At 44.1% G+C, this 22,414-nt stretch overlaps 1 protein-coding gene across 1 annotated transcript in view; it reads left to right on the top strand.

Annotated features, from left to right (window-relative positions):
* CDR2L (cerebellar degeneration related protein 2 like) overlaps positions 1-22,204 on the top strand; it is a 42,232-nt gene extending 20,028 nt beyond the window's left edge. Inside the window, exons 2-5 of the mRNA XM_077327873.1 lie at positions 10,698-10,810; positions 13,744-13,892; positions 16,130-16,294; positions 18,899-22,204. Coding sequence (XP_077183988.1) covers positions 10,698-10,810; positions 13,744-13,892; positions 16,130-16,294; positions 18,899-19,787 — 1,316 coding nt within the window. The 3' untranslated portion in view covers positions 19,788-22,204. The remainder of the gene's footprint in view (positions 1-10,697; positions 10,811-13,743; positions 13,893-16,129; positions 16,295-18,898) is intronic.
* Positions 22,205-22,414: the final 210 nt, after the last annotated feature.

Raw genomic sequence — 22,414 nt, 5'->3', positions numbered from 1 at the left:
TAAATCCTGGCCTTTTTCTTGACAGGCTGATTTTATGTGTATTTTTTGCACAGGTTATTTGCGCAGTTCTGTAATGACCCACCTGGGGCTTGAGATCACACAGTCGAGAAAAAGCCTTGCCTCTTTATTCTGTTGAATGTATTCACTGGCCCTTTTCTTCAATTTCTTTGTGAGCCACTAAATTGTTTAGATCTTTTGTCAATCCAACAGCCTTGTCATGTGAAAATTATTATTCTGATATAGATGTGGGTAACTGAGAAAATCATTTCAGTTCAATCCAGAGTCCATTATTTTCAGTTCTGATAGCTTCAAATTCCTTGCAGCCTCTGCTGGGCTAAGTGAGTTGCAATTTTTAATCTGGTTGCCTTGTTTTGGAAATGTGAGCATGAAAATTCCTCAGTAGAGACAGCCCTATGTGACAGTCCTTCAAGTACTTGAAGATGGCTATCTTATCACCTCTTTGTCATCTTCTCTCCAGGCTGAAAAGACCAAGCTCCCTCAACCTTTCCTCATATGTCTTGGTCTCCAACCCCCTCACCATTTTCATTGCACTCCTCTGGGCATGTTCCCATTTGTTTACATCCTTTATCTCTTAATCACATAAAGCATTAGCAATACTTTACAATGTTGTCATATATTTCATTATTTCGATGATTTGCTTTTGGTAGCTGATGCCTCCCCATGACTCACTGGCAGCGCTGGTGAAGGACCGCCTAACAGCTGCCATTGACGAGATTGCTCCTAGGTGCCCTCTCCACCCTCGCCTCAAGCTGGCTCTGTGATATGCAGTGGAGCTGTGGGGGAGGAAGAGGGAAGTAAGACAGCTAGAGCAAGTGTGGGTGAAGACTCACTATAAGGTGGCATTTTATCACACGATTGTGAAGGCATATGAAATGGCGATGAAGGTGGCTAAACAAGAGTTTTATGATTATCATGTGTGCAAGCTGTTGCCCAGCACAATTGTTTAGGGTAGTTCGGTTGCTTACCACCCTTAATGGTGGGTGCCAAAATTGTAGTCAATTGGAAATTAGCTGTGAAACATTAGCAAGAGTCTTCACAGATAAAGTCTTGTCACTTCACTGGGACCTTCCTGCCACCTTAGAGACATAAAGGATTGGATGCCATTAAAGGATTTGTATTGTATTGTGACAGAAAGGGAACTGGAGGTCCAGGGAGGATATGTTTGATGGCTTCAGGCGGCTCTCAGTAACCGAAGTGGACACGTTGCTGGGGTCAGTGAGGGCAACCACTTGTTCCCTTGATCCTTGCCCATCTCGGTTGCTCAAGATGAGTAACCAGCAGATAGGAGGCCTTCTAAGGGTATTGTCAACTTCTCCCTGTCTACTGGGAAGTTCCCTGAGGCACTGAAGGGAGTGGTGGTCCATCCCTTACTGAAGAAACCATCACTGCATCCGCAGGACCTGGCAAACTACCGCCCAGTCTTTCACCTTACATTTCTAGGTAAGGTGGTTGAAAAGGCCGCCACAGACCAGCTCCTGGCTTCCTTGGAGGAAAGTTCAACTTTTGATCCATATCAGTTGGGCTTCCATTCTGGCCATAGGGTGGAGATGGTGCTGTCACCTTGACAGATTATCTTCAGAGCCAGCTGGATTGGGGCAGTTCAGCTATCCTTGTGATGCTCAATCTGCATTTGATGTGGTCAACCACGAGTTGTTAGCCCACAACCTTGCTGGGGCTGGGATTTGGGGGGATAGCCCTTTAGTGTCTGTTCTCCTTTCTTCAGAATTAGACACAGATTGTGGCAGTGGGGGAGGATTTGTCGCGCTCATAAACTCCTTTGTGGGGATCCTCAGGACAGTCCTCTTGCCTACATTGTTCAACATCTTTATGCACCCTCTGGCACCAGTTGGTCCAGAATTATGGGCTGAGTTGTCACCAGCATATAGATGACACCCAGCTCTATCTCCTGATAGATGGCTGCCCAGACTCCCCTCCGGATACAATTGCTAGTTGTTTGGAAGCCGTAGCTGGATGGTTAGAGCAGAGTTGCTGAAACTCAACCTCCCCAAGACATCTTGTGGCTGGGCAAGAAGGCAACAGATGTTGAAGCACACCTACCACCCTGCTGGGGTGCAGCTTGAAAACTCGTCCTCAGCCAGGAATCTGAGAGTGATTCTAGATGCCTCCTTGTGAATGGAGGCTCAGGGTACTGGAGTCGCCTGCTGAGGAGAGCTGAGGGCCCTGGTAAAACTTTCTCAGTTCCTTAGGGCCTGCAAAATGGAGCTCTTCCAAGAAGTCTTTAGTTGAGCCCAGAGCAGTTAGATCTGGGCCCCTCCCTGAAGTAGTTAGGTCATCGGCTTACTCTGTGGTGTCCCTTGAAGTAGTGGTCCCCAACCACTGGGCCGCGGCTCCCTCTCCCCGCCCCCCCCCCCGCAGTAAAAAACTTCCCAGGCCGCAAGCTTGCGGCCTGGCAAGCTCCTTACTGTGGGAGGGGGGGAGAGGGAAGCAGGGCCGCTCATGCGTGTACGCGCCATGCACGGCCGAAATCACGCGTGCGTGGCACTTTCTGCAAAATTGCGCATGCGCGCCCTCCCTGCTGCCACCAGTCCCAAGCCTCAAAAAGGTTGGAGACCACTGCCCTGAAGCACTGGATCGTAGCCTGTGGAGTGGGAGGTGGGGTTACTTATCACCACTATGGGCGGGTTTTAATTGGTTTTATTAATTTTGGTAGTGTTATTGTGGGAATTATATGTTGTTACCCACCATGAGCCACTGTGTGGGAGTGTTGGGCTATAAATCAAATAAATAAGAACCAATTGATGAGACAATGCTCTTGTATTGGATGTATGCATGGACTAGAACTTCTCATTAATTGGGAGAAATCCTGTTTAATTCTGCCCCAAATAATGCCGTTTCTTGCCTCCTGATAGAGTATGAAATATTTATGTGTTAGCTGATTTATTTAGATCAGGGGTAGTCAAACTGCAGCCCTCCAGATGTCCATGGACTACAATTCCCATGAGCCCCTGCCAGCAAATGCTGGCAGGGGCTCATGGGAATTGTAGTCCATGGACATTAGGAGGGCCATAGTTTGACTACCCCTGATTTAGATTAAACCATTATCAATCAGTTTGAAAGATCCTTTACCTTAGCGATCCCCAACCTGTGGGCCGCGGACCACATGTGGTCCTTCGACTAATTGGAGGTGGGCCCCGAAGGACGCCTTCTCCCCTCACCCCCGGCCCTTTACTTCATCCCCCCCAGCCCTTTACAACACACTTCATTGTTGTGGCATGTCTGTATCTTATTTTGAAGGGATGTTTAAACATTACCATAGCAATCAGAGAGCTCTAGGGCAGTGGTTGAGAGTAGAGGAGTAAACTACCCCCCCCCACGGGCCTCAGTAAAAGGCGTTGAGTGGTCCCCGGTGAGTGGTCCCCAGCGTTGAGTGGTCCCCGGTGATAAAAAGGTTGGGGACCACTGCTTTACCTATTGCAGATATGGCCTCAACAACAGCAGTTCTGCCATTTGCCAGATTGCATATGAGAGCCTCACAGATCTGGTTCTTGTCCCAGTATATAGTGGATTTACATCCTCTATGGCTTAGATTTTCGATCCCCAGAAAAGTTATCCATTCTCTGTCATGATGGCTGTTAGATATGTGGGTTCAGGAAACACACATACATTGGAATCATTGCAGCTCTTTATTGGTGAAGACACATGATACAAGTAGCACCAAAACTTCACAGAAAACCCCCCAACAATCCTCAATAGAGTTACAAAACAACCAGCAGCTGTGGGTTATTGGTTATGTGATGGTTTAAATAGAGTGGATCCCTGGAGGATCCTGCTGACAGCCAACCAAACAGGCTTCAGCTTCGGTGTGCTTCAGCTGCTTCGGCCAGTGCACACACCAGAGCACCAACCTGCGCCCGCCTGCAGAGCTCTGCGCTTGTGGGCGGGTGGCGGTCAGCGGTTGGCACCCTGCCACCCGTGCCACTCCTCCGCGCTGCGGCACTGGCCGCCTCAGGCTTCAGTGCTCGCTGAAGCAGCCAAAGTGCGCAACCCTACTCTAGAGCTACTGAGGGTGGGAGTGCTGCTGCATGGGAGCACATGTCTCTAGGCGGGAATAAAGAGCTTGGCTCTGGTACAGCACACTTTGGAGGCTTTTAGCTATTAAAAAACCCTTTTCAATGGCAGACCTGCACAGAAAATACTGAATGAACAACACTTATAGTTAAGTGCAACCATGTTATCTTTACTAAACAAAACAATGTAGTTGAGCTAGGACTGAAGAATTATGAAATAGTGAAGGCAGAAAGGCAACACAGTTGTCCAAGTGTGGAGACAGAAGGTTGGTTTTTATACCCAGCTTTTCCCTACCCTAAGGAATCTCAAAATTGCCTTCACTTCCGCTCCTCAAAACAGGCACCTTGTGAGATAGGTAGAGCTGAGAGATTTCAGAGAGGACAGCAACTGGTCCAAGGTCACCCAACAGGTTTCATGTGGAAGAGTGAGGAACCAAACTTGGTTCTCCAGATTAGAGCTCACCACTCGTAGCCACTACAACCACTCTGGCTCTCCATGATACTGACAAAGGGACTAAAAAGGCAGAAGACATTGAATTGAAAGGGGGATGGTGATAATACCGCAGTATGCTATAGTTCTGACTTTTATAGAAGCAACCTCCTGATCTATATACTGTAATACTGATCTAGTATATTATCTAATTCCTTTATAAGAATGCCTTTCAGAACATTTCTCTTTTGCACATTCTGCAAAATAAAGCATGCAGGTCTCCCTGATAATCTCAGGCAGGTCATTCTACAGTGTGGGAGCTGTTATGGAGAATGCACGTAAACTGGTAGCTGCTGATTTTACCTGTTTGTCAGATAGCATCTTCAGATGAGCACAGCTGTCATGGCGGAACAGCAGGAGAGGCTGCCCTGCAGGTATATGAGTCCGAGCCTATTAAGGACTTGGTAGATGACAGAATTGAACCCAGTAACTACAGCGAGAGTGACAGTCATATTCCACTTAGTTTGTAATAGTAGCTGGGCTGCAGCATTGAATGGAGTTTCTGCAGCTCCAAAACACACACACACTATATTCTGAGGAAGTGTGCATGCACACAAAAGCTCACACCTTGAGTAAAACTTGGTTGGTCTTAAAGGTGCTGTTGCACTCTTATTATGCTATACTTCAGACCAACATGGCTACCCACCCGAATCTATAAAAACACTGCAATACTGTAATTTTGAAAATAAAATTAACTCTCAAGAAATCAGTTAAAGATATAAGAAATCTCTGGAAATTAAAAGACCTCCAAACACAGCATGACATTGAAGGCAAGACTTGAGGCATTTCAAACGGCATCAAAAAGGCCCATATAAAGTAAATGCTTTGTCACCTCGTTAACTAAAGTCAGAGAGCATTTTTAAAGTATCTGTAGGGACTTCAGAGCTGAATCAAATCTGATATCACCAGTTCATTTATCCCAAATAAGACCACAATTGGAAACTTAATATAATAACTTTTTTATAGCCCACCCTTCCCAGTTGGCTCAATTTGAATAACAATCTTGGAAACCTGGTTGACTTTGAGATAAGCTGAGAGAACAGACTTAAAAAAAAAAACATTGATCAACAAACATATGATAAGATCAAATGTAACACTCTACAGGCTTCAAAGAAAAGAGCAGCAAATATTTCCTGGACTAGAGGAACTTTAGAAATAGAGGCAAAGAAAAGGTGCTACTTAGACTCAAACTTCATTCTGTAAGATGGAGCTCTTCCGCCAGGCTTATGGTTGAGGACAATAAATTGTTAGCAGCAATGCCCTATGGGCTCTACCCTCCCACAAAGTATCATCTATTTTAAATTAGGAAAGATCCAGAACTTTTGATGGGATGGACAACAGAAACTGAATCGCTGAGAGGTTTAACATCAGGCATTTTCCATTTAACAGTTGTACCGTTATTTTAACTGTTTTAAATTAAATTTTATCTGCTTTATAAACATGTTGTACACCACTCAGAGTCAGACTACCAAGACAGGTGGTTTATAAAATCAAATAAAAGAATAAATAACAGTAACTTAAATGTTCTTATAACTACTGTGTCTTTTGAGATCTCCTCTCAGTCGTCTCCTCTCCAAGCTAAACAGACCAAGCTTCCCCAACTTTTCCTCATACATCTTAAGGCACTACAACATGGGCCTGCACTTGAAGGCAACTTGGAAGCTGCAATTGGTACAAAATGCAGCTGCTCAGTTGCTACCAGAAACAAGGTGCATATATCATTACTCCCATTTTATGATCTTTGCTTTAATTGCCAATTTCCTCCAGATCCAGCTGAAGGTGCTAATGTTTAAAGTGCTTTGCTGGGACCTTCCAACTTGAAGGACCACTTCTCTAGATAGGAGCCCATATAGTAACTTCAATTTGCACAGCAATATCTATTGGGCACCCCCTCCCCACCATCCTTTATGTATTTATTTGTTTATTTATTTACTTACTTATTTTATTACATTTTTATACTGCCTTCCCTTGCAACTCAGGGCAGTTTATAGCATAGATTCCATTATAATGCCAGTACAATATTCAGGAAGTTAAGAAACTGAAATCAGTAGCTTATGTTAACATTATAAACATTCAACTGTTAACAAGATAACCATATTGTAACTATTGCCAGGACTGATGATGCCTTATAATGTTTCTAGTGGGCGTACCTTTAGGGTTCAGTCTACTTCCTCTAAGGGCCATTCCGTGCAGCGCTAATGTATAGAATCATAGAATCATAGAGTTGGAAGGGGCCATACAGGCCATCTAGTCCAACCCCCTGCTCAACGCAGGATCAGCCCTAAGCATCCAAGAAAAGTGTGTATCCAACCTTTGCTTGAAGACTGCCAGTGAGGGGGAGCTCACCACCTCCTTAGGCAGCCTATTCCACTGCTGAACTACTCTGACTATGAAAAATTTTTCCTGATATCTAGCCTATATCGTTGTACTTGAAGTTTAAACCCATTACTGCATGTCCTCTCCTCTGCAGCCAACGGAAACAGCATCCTGCCCTCCTCCAAGTGACAACCTTTCAAATACTTAAAGAGGGCTATCATGTCCCCTCTCAACCTCCTTTTCTCCAGGCTGAACATTCCCAAGTCCCTCAACCTATCTTCATAGGGCTTGGTCCCTTGGCCCCAGATCATTTTCGTCGCTCTCCTCTGTACCCTTTCAATTTTATCTACGTCCTTCTTGAAGTGAGGCCTCCAGAACTGCACACAGTACTCCAGGTGTGGTCTGACCAGTGCCGTATACAATGGGACTATGACATCTTGTGATTTTGATGTGATGCCCCTGTTGATACAGCCCAATATGGCATTTGCCTTTTTTACCGCTGCATCACACTGCCTGCTCATGTTTAGTTTACAATCCACAAGTACCCCAAGGTCTCGTTCACACACAGTGCTACCTAGAAGCGTATCCCCCATCCAGTAGGCATGCTTTTCATTTTTCTGACCCAGATGCAGAACTTTACACTTATCTTTATTAAATTGCATCTTGTTCTCATTTGCCCATTTTTCCATTGTGTTCAGATCTCGTTGAACTCTGTCTCTATCTTCCGGAGTATTTGCCAGTCCTTCCAATTTGGTGTCATCTGCAAACTTGATGAGTAGTCCCTCCACCCCCTCATCTAGATCATTAATAAATATGTTAAAAAGTACCTGACCGAGCCCTGAGCCCTGAGCCCTGAGGTACGCCGCTACTCACCTCTCTCCAGTCTGATGAAACACCATTGACAACAACTCTTTGAGCGCGGTTCTCTAACCAATTCCCTATCCATTTAACTATCTGAAAATCCAGATTGCAGTCCATCAACTTATCCATCAGAACATCATGGGGAACCTTGTCAAAAGCTTTACTAAAATCCAAGTAAATGACATCAACCGAATTTCCCCGATCCAGCAAACCTGTTACTTGGTCAAAAAAGGAAACCAGGTTGGTCTGGCAGGACCTGTTGGAGACAAATCCATGCTGACTTCCTTGGATCACCAAATTGTCCTCCAGATGTTTGCAGATCGCTCCCTTTAATATCTGCTCCATTATCTTCCCCACAACAGAGGTCAGACTCACTGGTCTGTAGTTTCCCGGGTCATCCTTCCTCCCTTTTTTGAAGATCGGAAAATTGAAAATGTAATGCTATTTTTTTTTTACGTTACACACGTCGTCTTACACAATCTGCAACACTCCTGCAAAAATCGCTTCATTGTAGCACTTTTTGCCACAAAAGTGGATTCCACAAAAGTGGATTCCCCCTAAAAAACCCGCTGGAGTCTTGAGAACACCCTGCAACACATCCGAAAAAGATATGTGCGTTCTCAGTGTAGCAGTAGCAAGCATGCCCCTCCCTAAACTCTCGCACTCAAGCTTCCGGCATCGTGATCGCCATTTTTTCCCCCTTAAGCCAGCAAAAGCAACAAATAAGCGATGCTTCTTTGGCTGAAATTCCTCCACAAGCAATTGTCTGTAAAGTTTCCAAGCACAATACAGCCCCCTGTTCGACACTGCCCTGAAATTCGGCCACAAATTGCAGGGTTTTTATTTTAACTTTATGAGTATGTAAACGATTAAGCACCAGCTCCCACACCAGTGAAAAAGGTTTTTCTGATACATCGAATGAACAAATATGCGTTGCTAGAGGTGTTTTCGGATTTTTAAAAAACAGTTTTTAAAGGGAAGCACGAACACAACAGTTAATTGGCTGTTCTGTTTGATTGACGGTCAGGGGCGGGAGGAAGCTCAGAAAAATATCATCTCATTTGTTGCGATTTCGGCAAGACTGGAAACGTGTGTGTTATGAGAACAGCGCTAGTGGGAGAGCCTTTTTTCCGATAGAAATTGCTGTGTGCGTTAACGAGACCTGCCGCTTTTGATTGCAGCCCTTTTCAATAGCGCACAGATTTAGCAACATAGCCTGTTGTACAGAATGGCCCTAGGTCTTCTGAAATAGCCTTTCAGAGGAAGTTAAGAAGTCCTTGACCCTTCCGCAATTTTGAAGGGGATGTTAAACATAATTTTTAAAGAGTATCTTTGGAATTACTTGGTGTAAACCTTAGCTTTCATTGATAGTTGATTAGATTAGAGTGGGCTAACAGTTATCAACCTGTCATACAGGTTAGGGGTCAAGATTTTTTATTCTTTGTTGTTACTGTTTTATTTGATACTAGTAATAAAGCCCATCTCTAAAAATGGGTATGTGGAGGGCGGTGGAGAAGGCTGCGTGGGTGAGTGCAGCGTTCTCGGCGGCAGCAGGAGAGCAGGGGCGGGGAGGCCCAGCAGGAGCGCGGCATGTACGTAGCGTTGCCACGGCGGTGAGGGCCTTGTCGGGTGACTTGGGGAGTGGGGTCCAGCGCAGGCTTCCCTGGGCCAGAGATGGGGCGAGGGGAGGCTCAGGGTGGCGGTGACGACCCTTTCAGGTAGGCGCCGTCCCCGGCTAAGCCTTCGCATGGCGAAGGCTTCCCGGGGCTGGCGGGGTGTGGCGGGAGGGTCCTGCCGGGCTGCGCGGGCCTTGGGGGCGGCTGGCGGCTGTGAGAGGAGCAGGGCAGTGGCATCCTCGACACCATGGCCATGCCACTGTATTGTGGGCTCCCATTCCCCCTCCAAGGCGGCAGTGTGGGGGGTGGGAAAGGAGTAGGGCTGCCGCGTCTTCAACGCAGCGTCCCTGCTCCTTTCCCCAGCGGGAACGGACCCCTGGCAGGATAGGAACAGGGACGCAGCATCCCCACTCCTTTCCGTAGGGCGAGGAGAAGGCGGTCGGAGGACTCACTGTGTCGGAAGGCTTCTTCTTCTGTGTGGCGAGTCCCCGGCCAGCCCAGGCGAGGCCGGGCCAAGCAGCCTCTTGTCCCTGGATTAACACTCGGAGGGCCCAATCAGGAGCCACTTCGCGGCTCCTGATTGGGCCCTCTGAGTTTTTATCACGGACAGGGCCCACCCTTTCTCCTCCCTTTTAGCCCTTACTGCTTTATTATTACCTATATTACCTAGCTTGGGTCCCAATTGTGTGGGAGAAATGTGGGCCTGTTATTTTAAATAAATTTCAACATTTATTTCTGACAATACAGCTCCAAATTACTTCTACTTTCCTAACTGCTTCCCCTCTGTATTCCCCATCCCATATATATTTTGCATAAATATATGGGTGTTTGGAATACTTGCATTTATTGTGAGCATTGTAGAATTTAATGCTCCTGAAAGATTGATATTACTCTAAATGCAACAGTGTGCTTTAGATTTTTCTCAACTACTCTGTTTTTTGTATTTCTGGATTTTCCAGACTTGTATAGGAATCACAGCCCCTAGTCTTCATCTTAACAAGTTATGTGAATCATTCCAAATTTATTCCTGATGCATCCTAAACCCCCTTTTATGAATGGTCATAAGGGATAGTGGGGAAAAAGTGTTCTTCTTGTCTTGAGTTTCTCCAGATAGAATTTGGATTGGGTGGGCCTCATTCACCCAGACTTGTATCTAATGCACCTAAGGCTTTTTTATGTTTGATTATTTTATTACTGAATTGTGTGTGGTATTTTGGAGTGTGGGTAAGCTGCCTTGAGCCTTGGAAAGGCCTTAGCAAAATATTTTGAATGACTGCATTAATCAGTTGTAGTGATTTCATGCATTCTGTTCCAAAGAGTATGAAGGAAAGGCCCTCAGTATGTTTCCTTTCTTTGGCTTTTCAGACTTACACTTAGCTGCTGAACTGGGCAAGACCCTGCTGGAGCGCAACAAAGAGCTGGAGGATTCTCTGCAACAGATGTACACGACCAATGAGGAGCAAGTACAAGAAATAGAGGTGCTAATGATAGACGATGGTGAAGCATATAACCATTTTTGTTGCTGTTCCTTGTTAAACAGGACACTGAATACTTATGAGTCGATTTTGATGATATTTTAGCCAATTTGGTATAGGTATCATGAGCATAACCATGGAGATATGTTACTGAGGGAGGGATGGTGAACACATGGAAGGGGCTGAAACAGCAAAGGATTAAAGCCTGCAAGAACATAACAGACCTATGCAACTGTGCCTGCTACCCCCAACCCATATGTTTTCATTCCAAGCTACAGCTTTCGAAAGGGTCACTTTGAGCCATTTTGAGTTCCCAGATTAGTTGCTGGATAAGGCTTTGAAATTGGGTTAAACTGTTCTGTCCCCTCATGACACCATATGCATGTTTTCCCCTACATTTCCCATATGCTTAAAAAATTACAATCTTAAACATTAAATATGCTTGATAGTACTATATAAAAGAAAGGGGGATTTTGAAAAGTCTCCAGTAATTTTGACACTCTTATATATGAAAAGGCAGAAGTAGATTTTTTTTTCTTGAGGGAAATATTGATCATTCTGTACTGGAAATGTTAGAGAAGGAATAAGACGGGGCTTAAGGAATATTGATAGAGGGGATTTTCCTCCTGCTTCTAGACTTTTAATACAGAAGCAACAGCTGCCAAAATAACTGCCTTATTTTTTTTTTCTCCACAGCACAGATAATCAGAACTAGTGTTAGTGTTGGAACTTTGGGAACTTTAGTGTTAGTGTTGGAACTTTGGGAAAGCTATATGAAGGATATAGCAGGAAAGGCTACAATAAAACAGTAATTTTAATAGAATGCTGGGGAGGAATACAGGGAGAAAAGCCTGAATGTTAGAGAGGTTACCCAGGATATCATAACTGATTGATCAAACACATTTAAATTAACTCTTTGATTAAATCTACATCTATTTGTGCATGAATAAAGTAATAGTTTTGAAGAGTGCATTTTAAGATGATTCATATATGGGGAGTTATTAGGAATTAGGAAGTCAGTATTGGAGTGCCCCTGTATAGATCTGTGGCATGACCTCATTTGGAGTACTGTTTACAGTTCTGGTTACTATATCTCAAAAATAATATTACGGAGGTGAAAAAACTGCAGAAGAGGACAAGCAAGGTGCACTTTTCAGTTTAGAAAAAAAATGGAAAGAGGGGACAAGTGACAGAATTAAAATTCTGAATTCAGTAGATAAAGTGAATTTTCCATCTTGTAATATCTTAACTTGAGCACTCAGTGAAGATGATGGACAATAGAGCTAGGGTAAACAAAAGGAAATACCTCTTTACTCAACAAGTAAGCACATTCTAGAATTAATTGGAGTGACCTGGGGGAATGAGCTCCTGGAAGGGCTAAGGGCTCTGTTGGAAGTGACTCAGTTCCACAGATTATTATTATTATTATGTTTATGTTTATTTTTATGTTCATGTTCATGTTCATGTTCATGTTTATGTTTATGTTTATACCCCGCCTCCCCCCGAAAGCTAGAGGCGGCTAACATAACCCCGTCCCCTAAAACCATAAAATGACAATAAAAACCGATAATTTACAGTAATGGCAACAGCGATGGCGTAATCTACTCATTTGCTCTCCGCATCCTCTACTACGGAGGGGCGTGATGCTCTCTACCGCCAGTTTGTGAGGGGGGGGCTGATCTTCTTTCTGCCCGGCCTCAGTTATAAGCCTGCCGGAAGAGCTCAGTCTTACAGGCCCTGCGGAATGCTGGTAATTCCCGCAGGGCCCTCAGCTCTTCCGGGAGCTCATTCCACCAGGTTGGGGCCAGGACCGAAAAGGCCCTGGCCCTAGTCGAGGCCAGGCGGGCTTCCTTGGGGCCGGGAACGACCAGTAAGTTAGCCCCCGCAGAGCGTTAAGCCTTGCGGGGGATATAGGGCAAAAGGCGGTCCCTCATATATGCTGGGCCTGTAAGTTGGTGTAATTATATATATTAAAGAGCCTGTAAGTTGGTGCTCTTCCACCAGGTTTTGATTGAGGTCAGTGGAACAGAAGATCTTGTCCTCCTCTGGAGTAGTCGCTCATCTGTAACATCACCCCCGGTGGATCTGGCAGATGGGGGGGGGAGTTATGGGATTGCATTATATGATATTGTTTTTATTGTATGTTTTACTGTTTGCTGCCACAAGATGGCAGGTGAGTGGCGGCATACAAATATATAATAAATAAATAGTCAGTGGATGTATTGATGGTCACAAGCACGAGTGACTTTAAAATAATTAGGTTTGTATTGCTTATATGAAGAGCCTCTTGTGGCGCAGAGTGGTAAGGCAGCAGAAATGCAGCCTGAAAGCTTTGCCCAGGAGGCTGGGAGTTCAATCCCAGCAGCCGGCTCAAGGTTGACACAGCCTTCCATCCTTCCAAGGTCGGTAAAATGAGTACCCAGCTTGCTGGGGGGTAAACGGTAATGACTGGGGAAGGCACTGGCAAACCACTCCGTATTGAGTCTGCCATGAAAACGCTGGAGGGCGTCACCCCAAGGGTCAGACATGACTCGGTGCTTGCACAGGGGATACCTTTACCTTTACTTTTATTGGTTATATGAACCTACTGTAGAAAGAGCATTGTTTTAAAAGAGAAGCATTATCTATGTGAGAGAGATGGACAATGCCTCATCTAAGGAAGTAGCTTCCATTTGCAATTTTTATGATATTAAAAAATGTTGATGTTTCTAAATGCGTTGCTCCATTACTTGGAACCATGTTTTAATAGATCACAAGGTTTTTAATTGAGTAATGTAATCTATTACATTAGCCTTCGGGGAGGGCGGTATATAAATCTAAATAAATAAATAAATAAATAAAATATTAATTAACCAACCATCACAGCTCTGAAAAATAATTCTGTAGTATTGTATTTCTGATCTTTTTGTGGCTGTCTTATTTTTTTCTTTTCCCAGTATTTGACAAAACAGCTGGAAATGTTACGACATATGAATGAGCAGCACACTAAGGTGTATGAGCAGCTCGACATGACAGCACGGGACCTAGAACTGGCCAATCAGAAGCTTGTGCTAGAGAGCAAAGCATCCCAACAGAAGATACAATGGTAAGGCTTCTTCTGGTGGGTTCTTTAGGTAGATTCACACAACTAAGGATGGGCAATAACCGGCTCATGAGCTAAAGTTTGTGCCAAATTTTGAGCGGCTCATAGTTTGTAAACTGAAGTTTATGGCTGGTCAACCAGCACAAACTTTCCACGAAATTTCATGTGGTTTGTGAATTGATATATTTTGAGACAATCAAAATGTTTACCGTACTTCAAAGCAATAGCATGGAGGGCAGACTTCGCAAGCCTTGGAAACATAAATAGGGACCCTCCAAAGTTTAAAAGACGCTGCTGGCTGCCAATAACAAAGAGTTCCCATTCTAATTTATGAATGCTATATACACCTTCAGCTCAGCTCTACACCCTCTCCTCTATTGGGTGTAGTGTAGGCAATTGGACAGACAAGTAGAGAACTTTTTAAAAGCCTTGTCTCTCTCCTTATGCTGAGCACTGGGTCTTAGCTACTTGGTCCCTTGACTGAGGATCCACGTTTATACCCTTCCTCCCCAGTGGAATTTGCGTGTTAGGTAGAATCAGGCCTCTGAACCACCTTGTCTCTCTGCTCATGCTGCACAGAGGGGCTGTACTAGGTGCCTAAGCTGAGGACCCATATTTATATTCTCCCTCCCCTCCTGATTGTGAACACCTCTGTCTGCCATGAGGGTGAAAGTGTGCTTGTCAAAGTGTGCTTGCCATAGGGGGAAGAAGTCCTTCACTCCTTGCATACCACAGACCCTCATTACAGTTCTCTGTTGCTGCTCCCACCTAGAGCACTCTTCTCCATGTGCCCTCTCAGCCCAACACCAGAAAGCAGTTGTGCCACCCATTTTCTCCAATCATGAGGCCCTGCTGCCAGCCCTACACCAACTCGTTTTCGCTGAAATTTCCCCATTGAAAAATATCCTTTATGCCCTCCTTTACTTTTACCAGCCAAAGAAAATCTCCCTCACCCTAATTAACAAAGCAACATGTACCTCCTAACGCAACACCTACTTAATGAAAGAACATCTGCCTCATAACATCTACTTCATGAAATAACATCCACCTCAGAAGACATCTACCTCAACAAACATCTGCCTACCGCTTTCATTTTGTGTTTTCAAGTACAGCCCCACTTTGGGACTATGACTGCACAGGCTAGCCACAGAAATTTTTTTGAGCATAAAAGCTCTTAAAGAGGGCGCCCCAGCGAGAGAAGGGCACAAGCCACCAAAAAATTTACTATCCGTCCAAGTTAGTTTTGACAACCCCGTTTTAGAAATAGGTTTGAAGCTTGGTGTTCCATAGGTGCAGATACTTGGGTTTTATCTATAGTTTTTGAAGGTTACAGGTTAGACTTTCTTTCCCTTGTCACTATGCTTTTCCAACAGTGGATAATCCATATCCTCAGCTCCATGTTCAGATAGGGGAGTATCTCCAGAAATGGGCAGTAGAGAGGGTTCTCCTGGATGGCCTCCAGTAATAAGGTTTCCATTTGAGGTTCTTCCTCATTGAAAAGGAAGACATATGCCCATCATTAATTTGACAGCATTAAACAAGTTCTTGAAAGTTTCAAAGTTCAGAATGGTCTGTCTTCTATTACTGAGTTCCTTTCTCCTCATTTGTGATTTATGGTTGTGGAATTTAAGGATGTTTACTTTTCATCTGGCCATTCACCCCATATGCAGGAAATACCTGTGATTCAGGCAGGATTCTAAGGTGTTTCAGTATATTGCTCTCCTTTTTGGTCTTGATAACATGCCAAGAATTTTTACCAAATGTATGCATGTGTTAGTCATGCATCTGTGCATGAAAGGTTGTACTATCTTCCTTTGCTTGGTTGATTGGTTTATTGTAGCTCCCAGCAGGGACCTTCTGTGGGATCATGTTAGATAAAACCCAAGTATCATGTTAGATTGGTTCTTTCCACCTATACCCAACTGGGCTTGATGGTGAATTGCAGCCCTCCCAACAGGTACAGTTTATTGGTTATTCCATATATGCTGTTTGACCAAGGGTCTTCTTGCCTGTGGGAAGAGCCAGGAGCCTAAAGTCCTTGGTCCAGGTTTTTCTGAGGAAGAGGTGGCAATCGGTCAAATCCATTCAAAGGCTACTGGGTCTGATGGCATCAATCACTACTGTTATCCCTTTGGTCAGGTTTCACATGTGTATGTTGTTTGTTTTCCTATGCTGTGCTTTACTTACTATAATAGTAACCTGGAGTCTGGTCTCAGTATTCTCCCTTTCCTTGCTTGAAGTCTGACAGAAACCATAGAGGGACTGCAGAATCAGGTAGATGAACTACAAAAACAAGTTGAAGAGCTGCAAAGCCTGGATCAGCTGCGAGTCCGCCGGGAGAAAAGAGAGCGACGGAGGACCATCCACACGTTCCCTTGCCTCAAGGAGCTGTGTTCGAGTCCTAGGTACTCAGCAGGAATGGGGGTGGGGGGGTTAACTATCTTAAATATTCTTTTGATTTGATGGAGTGCCCAGGGGTTTTACTAACTTTGGCTTTTTGTGCCTACGTTGGTCCCTGCCTTACTATAACAATAACAATAATAATAATAAGAGTTAGTTCTTATATGCCACTTTTATCTACCCGAAGGAGTTTCAAAGCGGTTTACAGTCGCCTTCCCTTTCCTGTCCCCACAACAGACACCCTGTGGGGGAGGTGAGGCTGAGAGAGCCCTGATATTCCCGCTCAGTCAGAGCAGCTCTACCAGAAGGAATCTCAAAGTGGCTTCCAATTGCCTTCCCTTTCCTCACCCCACCACTGACACCCCGTGAGGTGGGTGAGGCTGAGAGAGCCCTGATATCACTGCTCTGTCAGAACAGCTTTATCAGTGCTCTGGTAAGCCCAAGGTCACCCAGCTGGCTGCATATGGGGGAGTGCAGAATCGAACCCAGCATGCCAGATTAGAAGTCTGCACTCCTAACCACGACACCAAACTGGCTCACCAAAGTGGTGAAGATTCTGATATTGCAGCAGTTCCCAGGATTATCAAATTCCCATTATCTGCAGAGGAAATTTATATTTAGCACTTTAGATGCAGGATATCTATGTATCATTATGAGAATTCTGGCTTTGGGAAAAGGATAAGTTGGGCTATTTTTAGAACATATGTCCTGGAAAACTGAGAAAGTTTTGTCGTTGCCAGTGCCAACCTTTCATGAAGTAGTACTGCTGAGGAAGGGGGTGGAAATGCCTATTTTTGAACCAAAATGAAATATAAATTAATTTTTTGTTTTAGCCAACTGTTTTTTCCCCCTTCAGAGATGAATATTATAATTCCTGAGAGACAGAAGTGCTTAACTATGCTTGTTTAGTAGATGTGAAAATTTCCTGTTAATATTTTTCCATAAACTGTAAAAATAAGAATGCAAAAATCTACTTATCTGATTCACATGGTGCTGAGGATATTTGTGTTATAATCTACAATCCACATTTGAAACTCAAACACATTTCCCTTTCTTTAGACTGACCACTACAAATCACGAGAAAGGGCATGCTCCCCCCCTACACACACACACACCATTAGGTATGAGGCTCAGTATGCAGGAATGCTACTTAAGATGCAAGGGCGGACAGAGGCTTTAGCAAAAAGTTTTAAAAGCCTTTAGTTCTGAGCAGGCACTTGCAGGGCAGGGCTTCTGTTCTCCATTTTGAAGCCCAAGTGCTGGCCATCTCAAACACCTCTAAAGCATTTCTGAGTGCTAGGTGTCTGCCTTTGTACTGACTTTGTATGATCTGTTAAGCCAGTTTGCTGCAGTCATGGAGAAAGGGAAGTCTAGCTGATCCCAGAGTGCTCTTTGCTATGCTAAGACTTCTCCAAACCCCTAGTGGCTGCAGCCAAAACTGAAAAAGATGTTCAGTTTGGTGCTGCATGACAGGGATGTAAAAGGCCTTCCTCAAGCTGCACTTGAGATTGAGTGTACCCCCCCCTCCGGTCCTACCTTTGGTATGCCACTGGATAATATTGTTCAGTGTGTAACATGAGGAAATGGCTGCCGAGAGGGCTTAGGGAAAAGAGCAACACCCCCACATGCAGTTCTGTAATTACCAAGTTACCAACATTGGATCACATTAGGACTACAACAAAGGTAAGAGGGAAGTCACTGCCACTGTTGCAATAGTAACCATTTGAATAAAGCTTCAGATGTGTGATAGTACAGCAGTGGTTGGGCTTTATTTATTGTTTACAGAGCAGCCCAGCTTACTGCTGTTTGCTTTCCTGTTGCTCAAGTATAAAGGCGATCAGGATAACTGCACAGAGACATCTTCATTTGCTGCCCATTTGGTTTCTGGTAGTCCCTTGCTCCTGTTCCCCGAATATAGCCTTCATGAGTGTTTGAGCAGAGGGAGCAAGGAATCGTGTATTTGTGCCATATGAATTATCCTAGCCTAGTTGGTTACCTGCTTCTAATTACCCTTCTATTTTCCTGGATTGCACCTGTGCAGTATGGCAGGGTAGCTTCACTTTACATTTAAAAGAACTTTAGTACATGGAAAGGACAGATAATGGAGCAGCCTTACCAATTAAAGAGGTCCATAGAAACAAGGCCATGGATCCTAACTAGGCTGGAGGAAATTCCAGCTTCACAGCTAAGGAGCCTAAGGACTCTATGTCCAACCCAAGCAGCTCTTCCATTGGGAGAAGACCCACTTAAGCTGGGGGCAGGAGAAGGGCTTAGGCTGGAGACTTTGTTCAGTGGAGCGGTATAATACAGGCGAGTCTCCGTCTCCCTCTGAACCCAAGGGACATGTTTAGTAGATACAATTCTTGCTAGACTGCAAGTAGGGGAAATCACATTTGAAAGTTTCACACAGGAGGGAAGAGCCTCATACACAACAAAATACACATTAGGGTTAATATGTCCTCAAGATATAAACAGACAAGTATCCAAATTTCATTCCGTTGTTATATGGAGATAAGTCATTCGTGATTTAATTGGTTGTGCCTGCCCTCCTTGTCCTCTTTGTTAATTTGCTAATTATTTTTGTTGCTGTTTTTTAAAAAAAATATCAGATATGAGGATGCATTCCAGCTTCACAGCTCTTCAATGGAGTTCAATCAGATGCTGCCCTTAGAGCGCGAGAATGAGCGACTGCAAGCAATGGTAAATTCCCTCCGGTCTCAAGTCAACCAGGAAAAGCAGCGGAAGGAGAGGGTGGAGAGAGAGTACACATCTGTCATCCAGGAGTATGCAGACCTTGAGCAGCGTGTGTGTGAGATGGAGAGCTGCAAGCTGCGCATTAAAGAGCTGGAGGCAGAGCTTCTGGAACTCCAGCAGATGAAACAAGTCAAGAAATATCTCCTCAGCAGAGAGGACAACCTCTCAGAAGCTCTTCTGGAGCCTTTAAACAATGCCCCAGAAGCTGATTACATAGACCTGTCTGAGGAAGATGGAGGTAAAAACCATGAATCTTCCATGACGGCCTCTCCAAACCACCCAGTCCGGAAAAGCTGTAGTGACACCGCCCTCAATGCCATTGTGACCAAGGATGCCGTAAGCCGCCATGAGGGCAACTACACGCTCCATGCCAACAATGTACGCAAGAGGGGAATGTCAATCCTGAGGGAGGTGGATGAACAATACCATGCCTTGCTGGAGAAGTATGAGGAGCTTCTCAGCAAGTGTCGACAGCACAAGGACAGTGTGCGTCATGCTGGAGTCCAGACCTCCCGCCCCATCTCTCGTGATAGCTCCTTTAGAGACTTTCGGGGAGAGGGTTATGAGCTAGATGAGCTCAAGACAATGGAGAAGAGCCTTAGCAAGCATGTGGAGGCTGTGGACAAGCGGCTTGAGCAGAGCCAGCCAGAGTACAAAGCCCTGTTTAAGGAGATATTCTCACGAATCCAGAAGACAAAAGCAGACATCAATGCCACCAAGATGAAAAAGAAGACCAGCAAATGAACCCAACAGCCACATCCATCTGACGTAAGCATCCGACTCTTCCCTTTATCCTGAGGAATTTTTGGTCTGGCCTCCAAGGCCTGGAAACTTCTCACTTTGTTCTCTTGCACAGGGAGCCCAAGGAGTATTCCAAGGGAGCCTCTTGGAGTGTTTCAAGAGTGGGAAGAGCTGAAGTCACATTCTTTAAGTCAGTGCTCCAAGTTGCCTGGGTCCCTGAATGTGCTGCAGAAAACTGTTATGTTGTAGTTGTAGCTGATATCAGAGATTTTACAAAATAATCCCTTTCTGTCACTGTAGCATCCTGAAATTACAGAAAGTTCACCAACCAGCTACAGTGTCTCTTTCTCTCATTACCACTGATTAGTTACCTATCAACAATATAGGATCCAGTGGGGATTTCTTATAGTACCCTGACTGGGAAGTCCTGGACATAAGAATTCAGAACTCATTTTGGTTTTGAGAAGGAACTTCAGGACATACACTCTTTCTCTTCTGGCATTTCCTTTCCACCCCTTCCCTATAAAGGACCCCCATGAGACTTGTGACTGGACTTCTCTGTTTTCTGAATGGAAATATGTTCTTCCTTGTTAAGCCATTCTCTTATTGGTCAGGTTTTTCATTATTTACAATGCAAGTTCATTGCAACTGGAAAAACTTGAAGAGAAATGTCAGACTGCTGTTACATCTTCATCAAGCACACCTAACTGTTCTGCTTATAGACATAGGACAGTGCGAGCATAGGATTTACATGTTTTCATTTCAGTCCGTTTTCACTTCACTCCTTTAACCTGGCTTTTCCAGAAGTCAAACAAGAAGTGCTATTACTGGCTTGGAGAGACACCTTCACCTTTGTATGGGTGTTGTTTTTCCATGCCTTGCTGTCTGAGTAGTTATCCTTCTTACTTCCTTTTGAAGCTGGCTCCTAAGACATGACTTGCATGGGCTTGCTGAAACTGAACAGTGGTGACTCGTGTAGGTACATAAGCCAAATGCCAAGTTCAGTTGCTGCCACTAACTTGGCATTTACTGCACTATTCCACAAATTCACTTGTTCATTAAGTTCCTTTTGTCAAGCCGCTTTCTCCTGAAGGCTTCGGTACTTTGTTTTTACACACACTTCACAGCTGTACCAGACATTTACACACAAAAGGCCTCTCCAGTCTCAGGAATCATCAGTACCATCTCACAGAAATGCAAAGTTGAGCATCTTTAAACATACTAATAAGTGATATCTAATTGCAGTCACCTGCGTATATGAAGATAAAGCAGTATTATATGTCATTAAGCATATGGGGCACATACCAGAGGTCTCTGCAAGGAAACAATAGTAGCAGTGACCATTAACTTACCACACAGTGTTATACTTGAAGAAATGTTGGAAGTTTCCAATTTTAATAGCAGCTGAATGAAATCCAAAGCCTGAGTGTTTCTTTGGAGTTCACTGTAAACAGGATTTCAGTCTGCCTTATTATTTCCAACACATCACCTTCATGTTCTCTAATTTTTCAGCACAACGCTTTCTTTCTCTGTAATCCTGAAGCCACATTCTGTGCACTGCTCAATATTAGGCCTGAGCAAACAGCTTGGGACTCATGGCTCCTTACAGATTGTTGTTACAATAACAGGTTTTTACCATTTCTGCCTCTTGCCATGCTTTTACATTTAATTGTATGGTCTCAGATTTTGAGTAAAATGGAGGCACAAAGGGCCAGTTTTGTGAACTGAGTAAATACAGGGTGGGAATGTAATGGTGGAGGACCCAATGATGAAGTCAAACCTGATGTGAGCATTTTCACTCATCTTCCCTCAGATCATCATCTCACTGTACATGGGGTACTATGGAGGAGGGTTTTGTTCAGTCAATTAAGATCACTTTGGTAATTAAAAAGTAGCCTGTTCTGGATAGATTCATCCTCTTCTACTCAATGCCAAAACCTGTCTTCTTTTGTACCCATGATGTAGCCCAAACTTGGAAGAATTAGGAGGAAAAGTATTAGGAGCCATAGACATGATAGTGGCTATCAATCTGGTAACCACATGAAAAACCTTCATGCCTTACAGTGTGAAAAAAAATCAGTTATCCAGAAACAATAACAAAGTTGGTTTCTAAGAGCATTTAACCTTGGTCTCTGTATCTGCTGTCATGGTTGCTGGTGTTTTGCTTAGCTTTCCTTTACCTTTCTACTAATGGATTTCGCGAGCAATGTTTGTTCTGAAAGTCATCTGTTTGTTACATCAGTATTTGGGGAGGGAGGGGGCCATTGCAATTGTCTTTGGTTTTGAACACTGTTAATGTGCAAACCAGCATACCACTTAAGTGTAGTATACTTCAAATTAATATATTTAAAAATGCTTTATTCTGTTCTTAAATTAAAAAAAGAAACTCCAGTATTCTGACCATTGAACTTTTCCATGTGTATTTCTTTGCATTATTGAAGGAGACTTGCTGCTTTCAATTCTCAACATGATTTAGGTCAGGAAAATGCTTTAGGCCGGAGAGAAAATAGGGGAAAGACACCAGAATTGATGTATTGCTACTTTATTACATAATAGACATCCCCCTGCATCTCCAGGACAAGGAGTCACTATATTAACAAAAAGCACCTCCTTACATGTGTAAGCACTGA

This window comes from Paroedura picta, chromosome 3 (genome assembly GCF_049243985.1).
Source record: "Paroedura picta isolate Pp20150507F chromosome 3, Ppicta_v3.0, whole genome shotgun sequence".
Classification (NCBI taxonomy): Eukaryota; Metazoa; Chordata; class Lepidosauria; order Squamata; family Gekkonidae; genus Paroedura; species Paroedura picta.
This window is presented reverse-complemented; position numbering and strand designations above follow the sequence as displayed.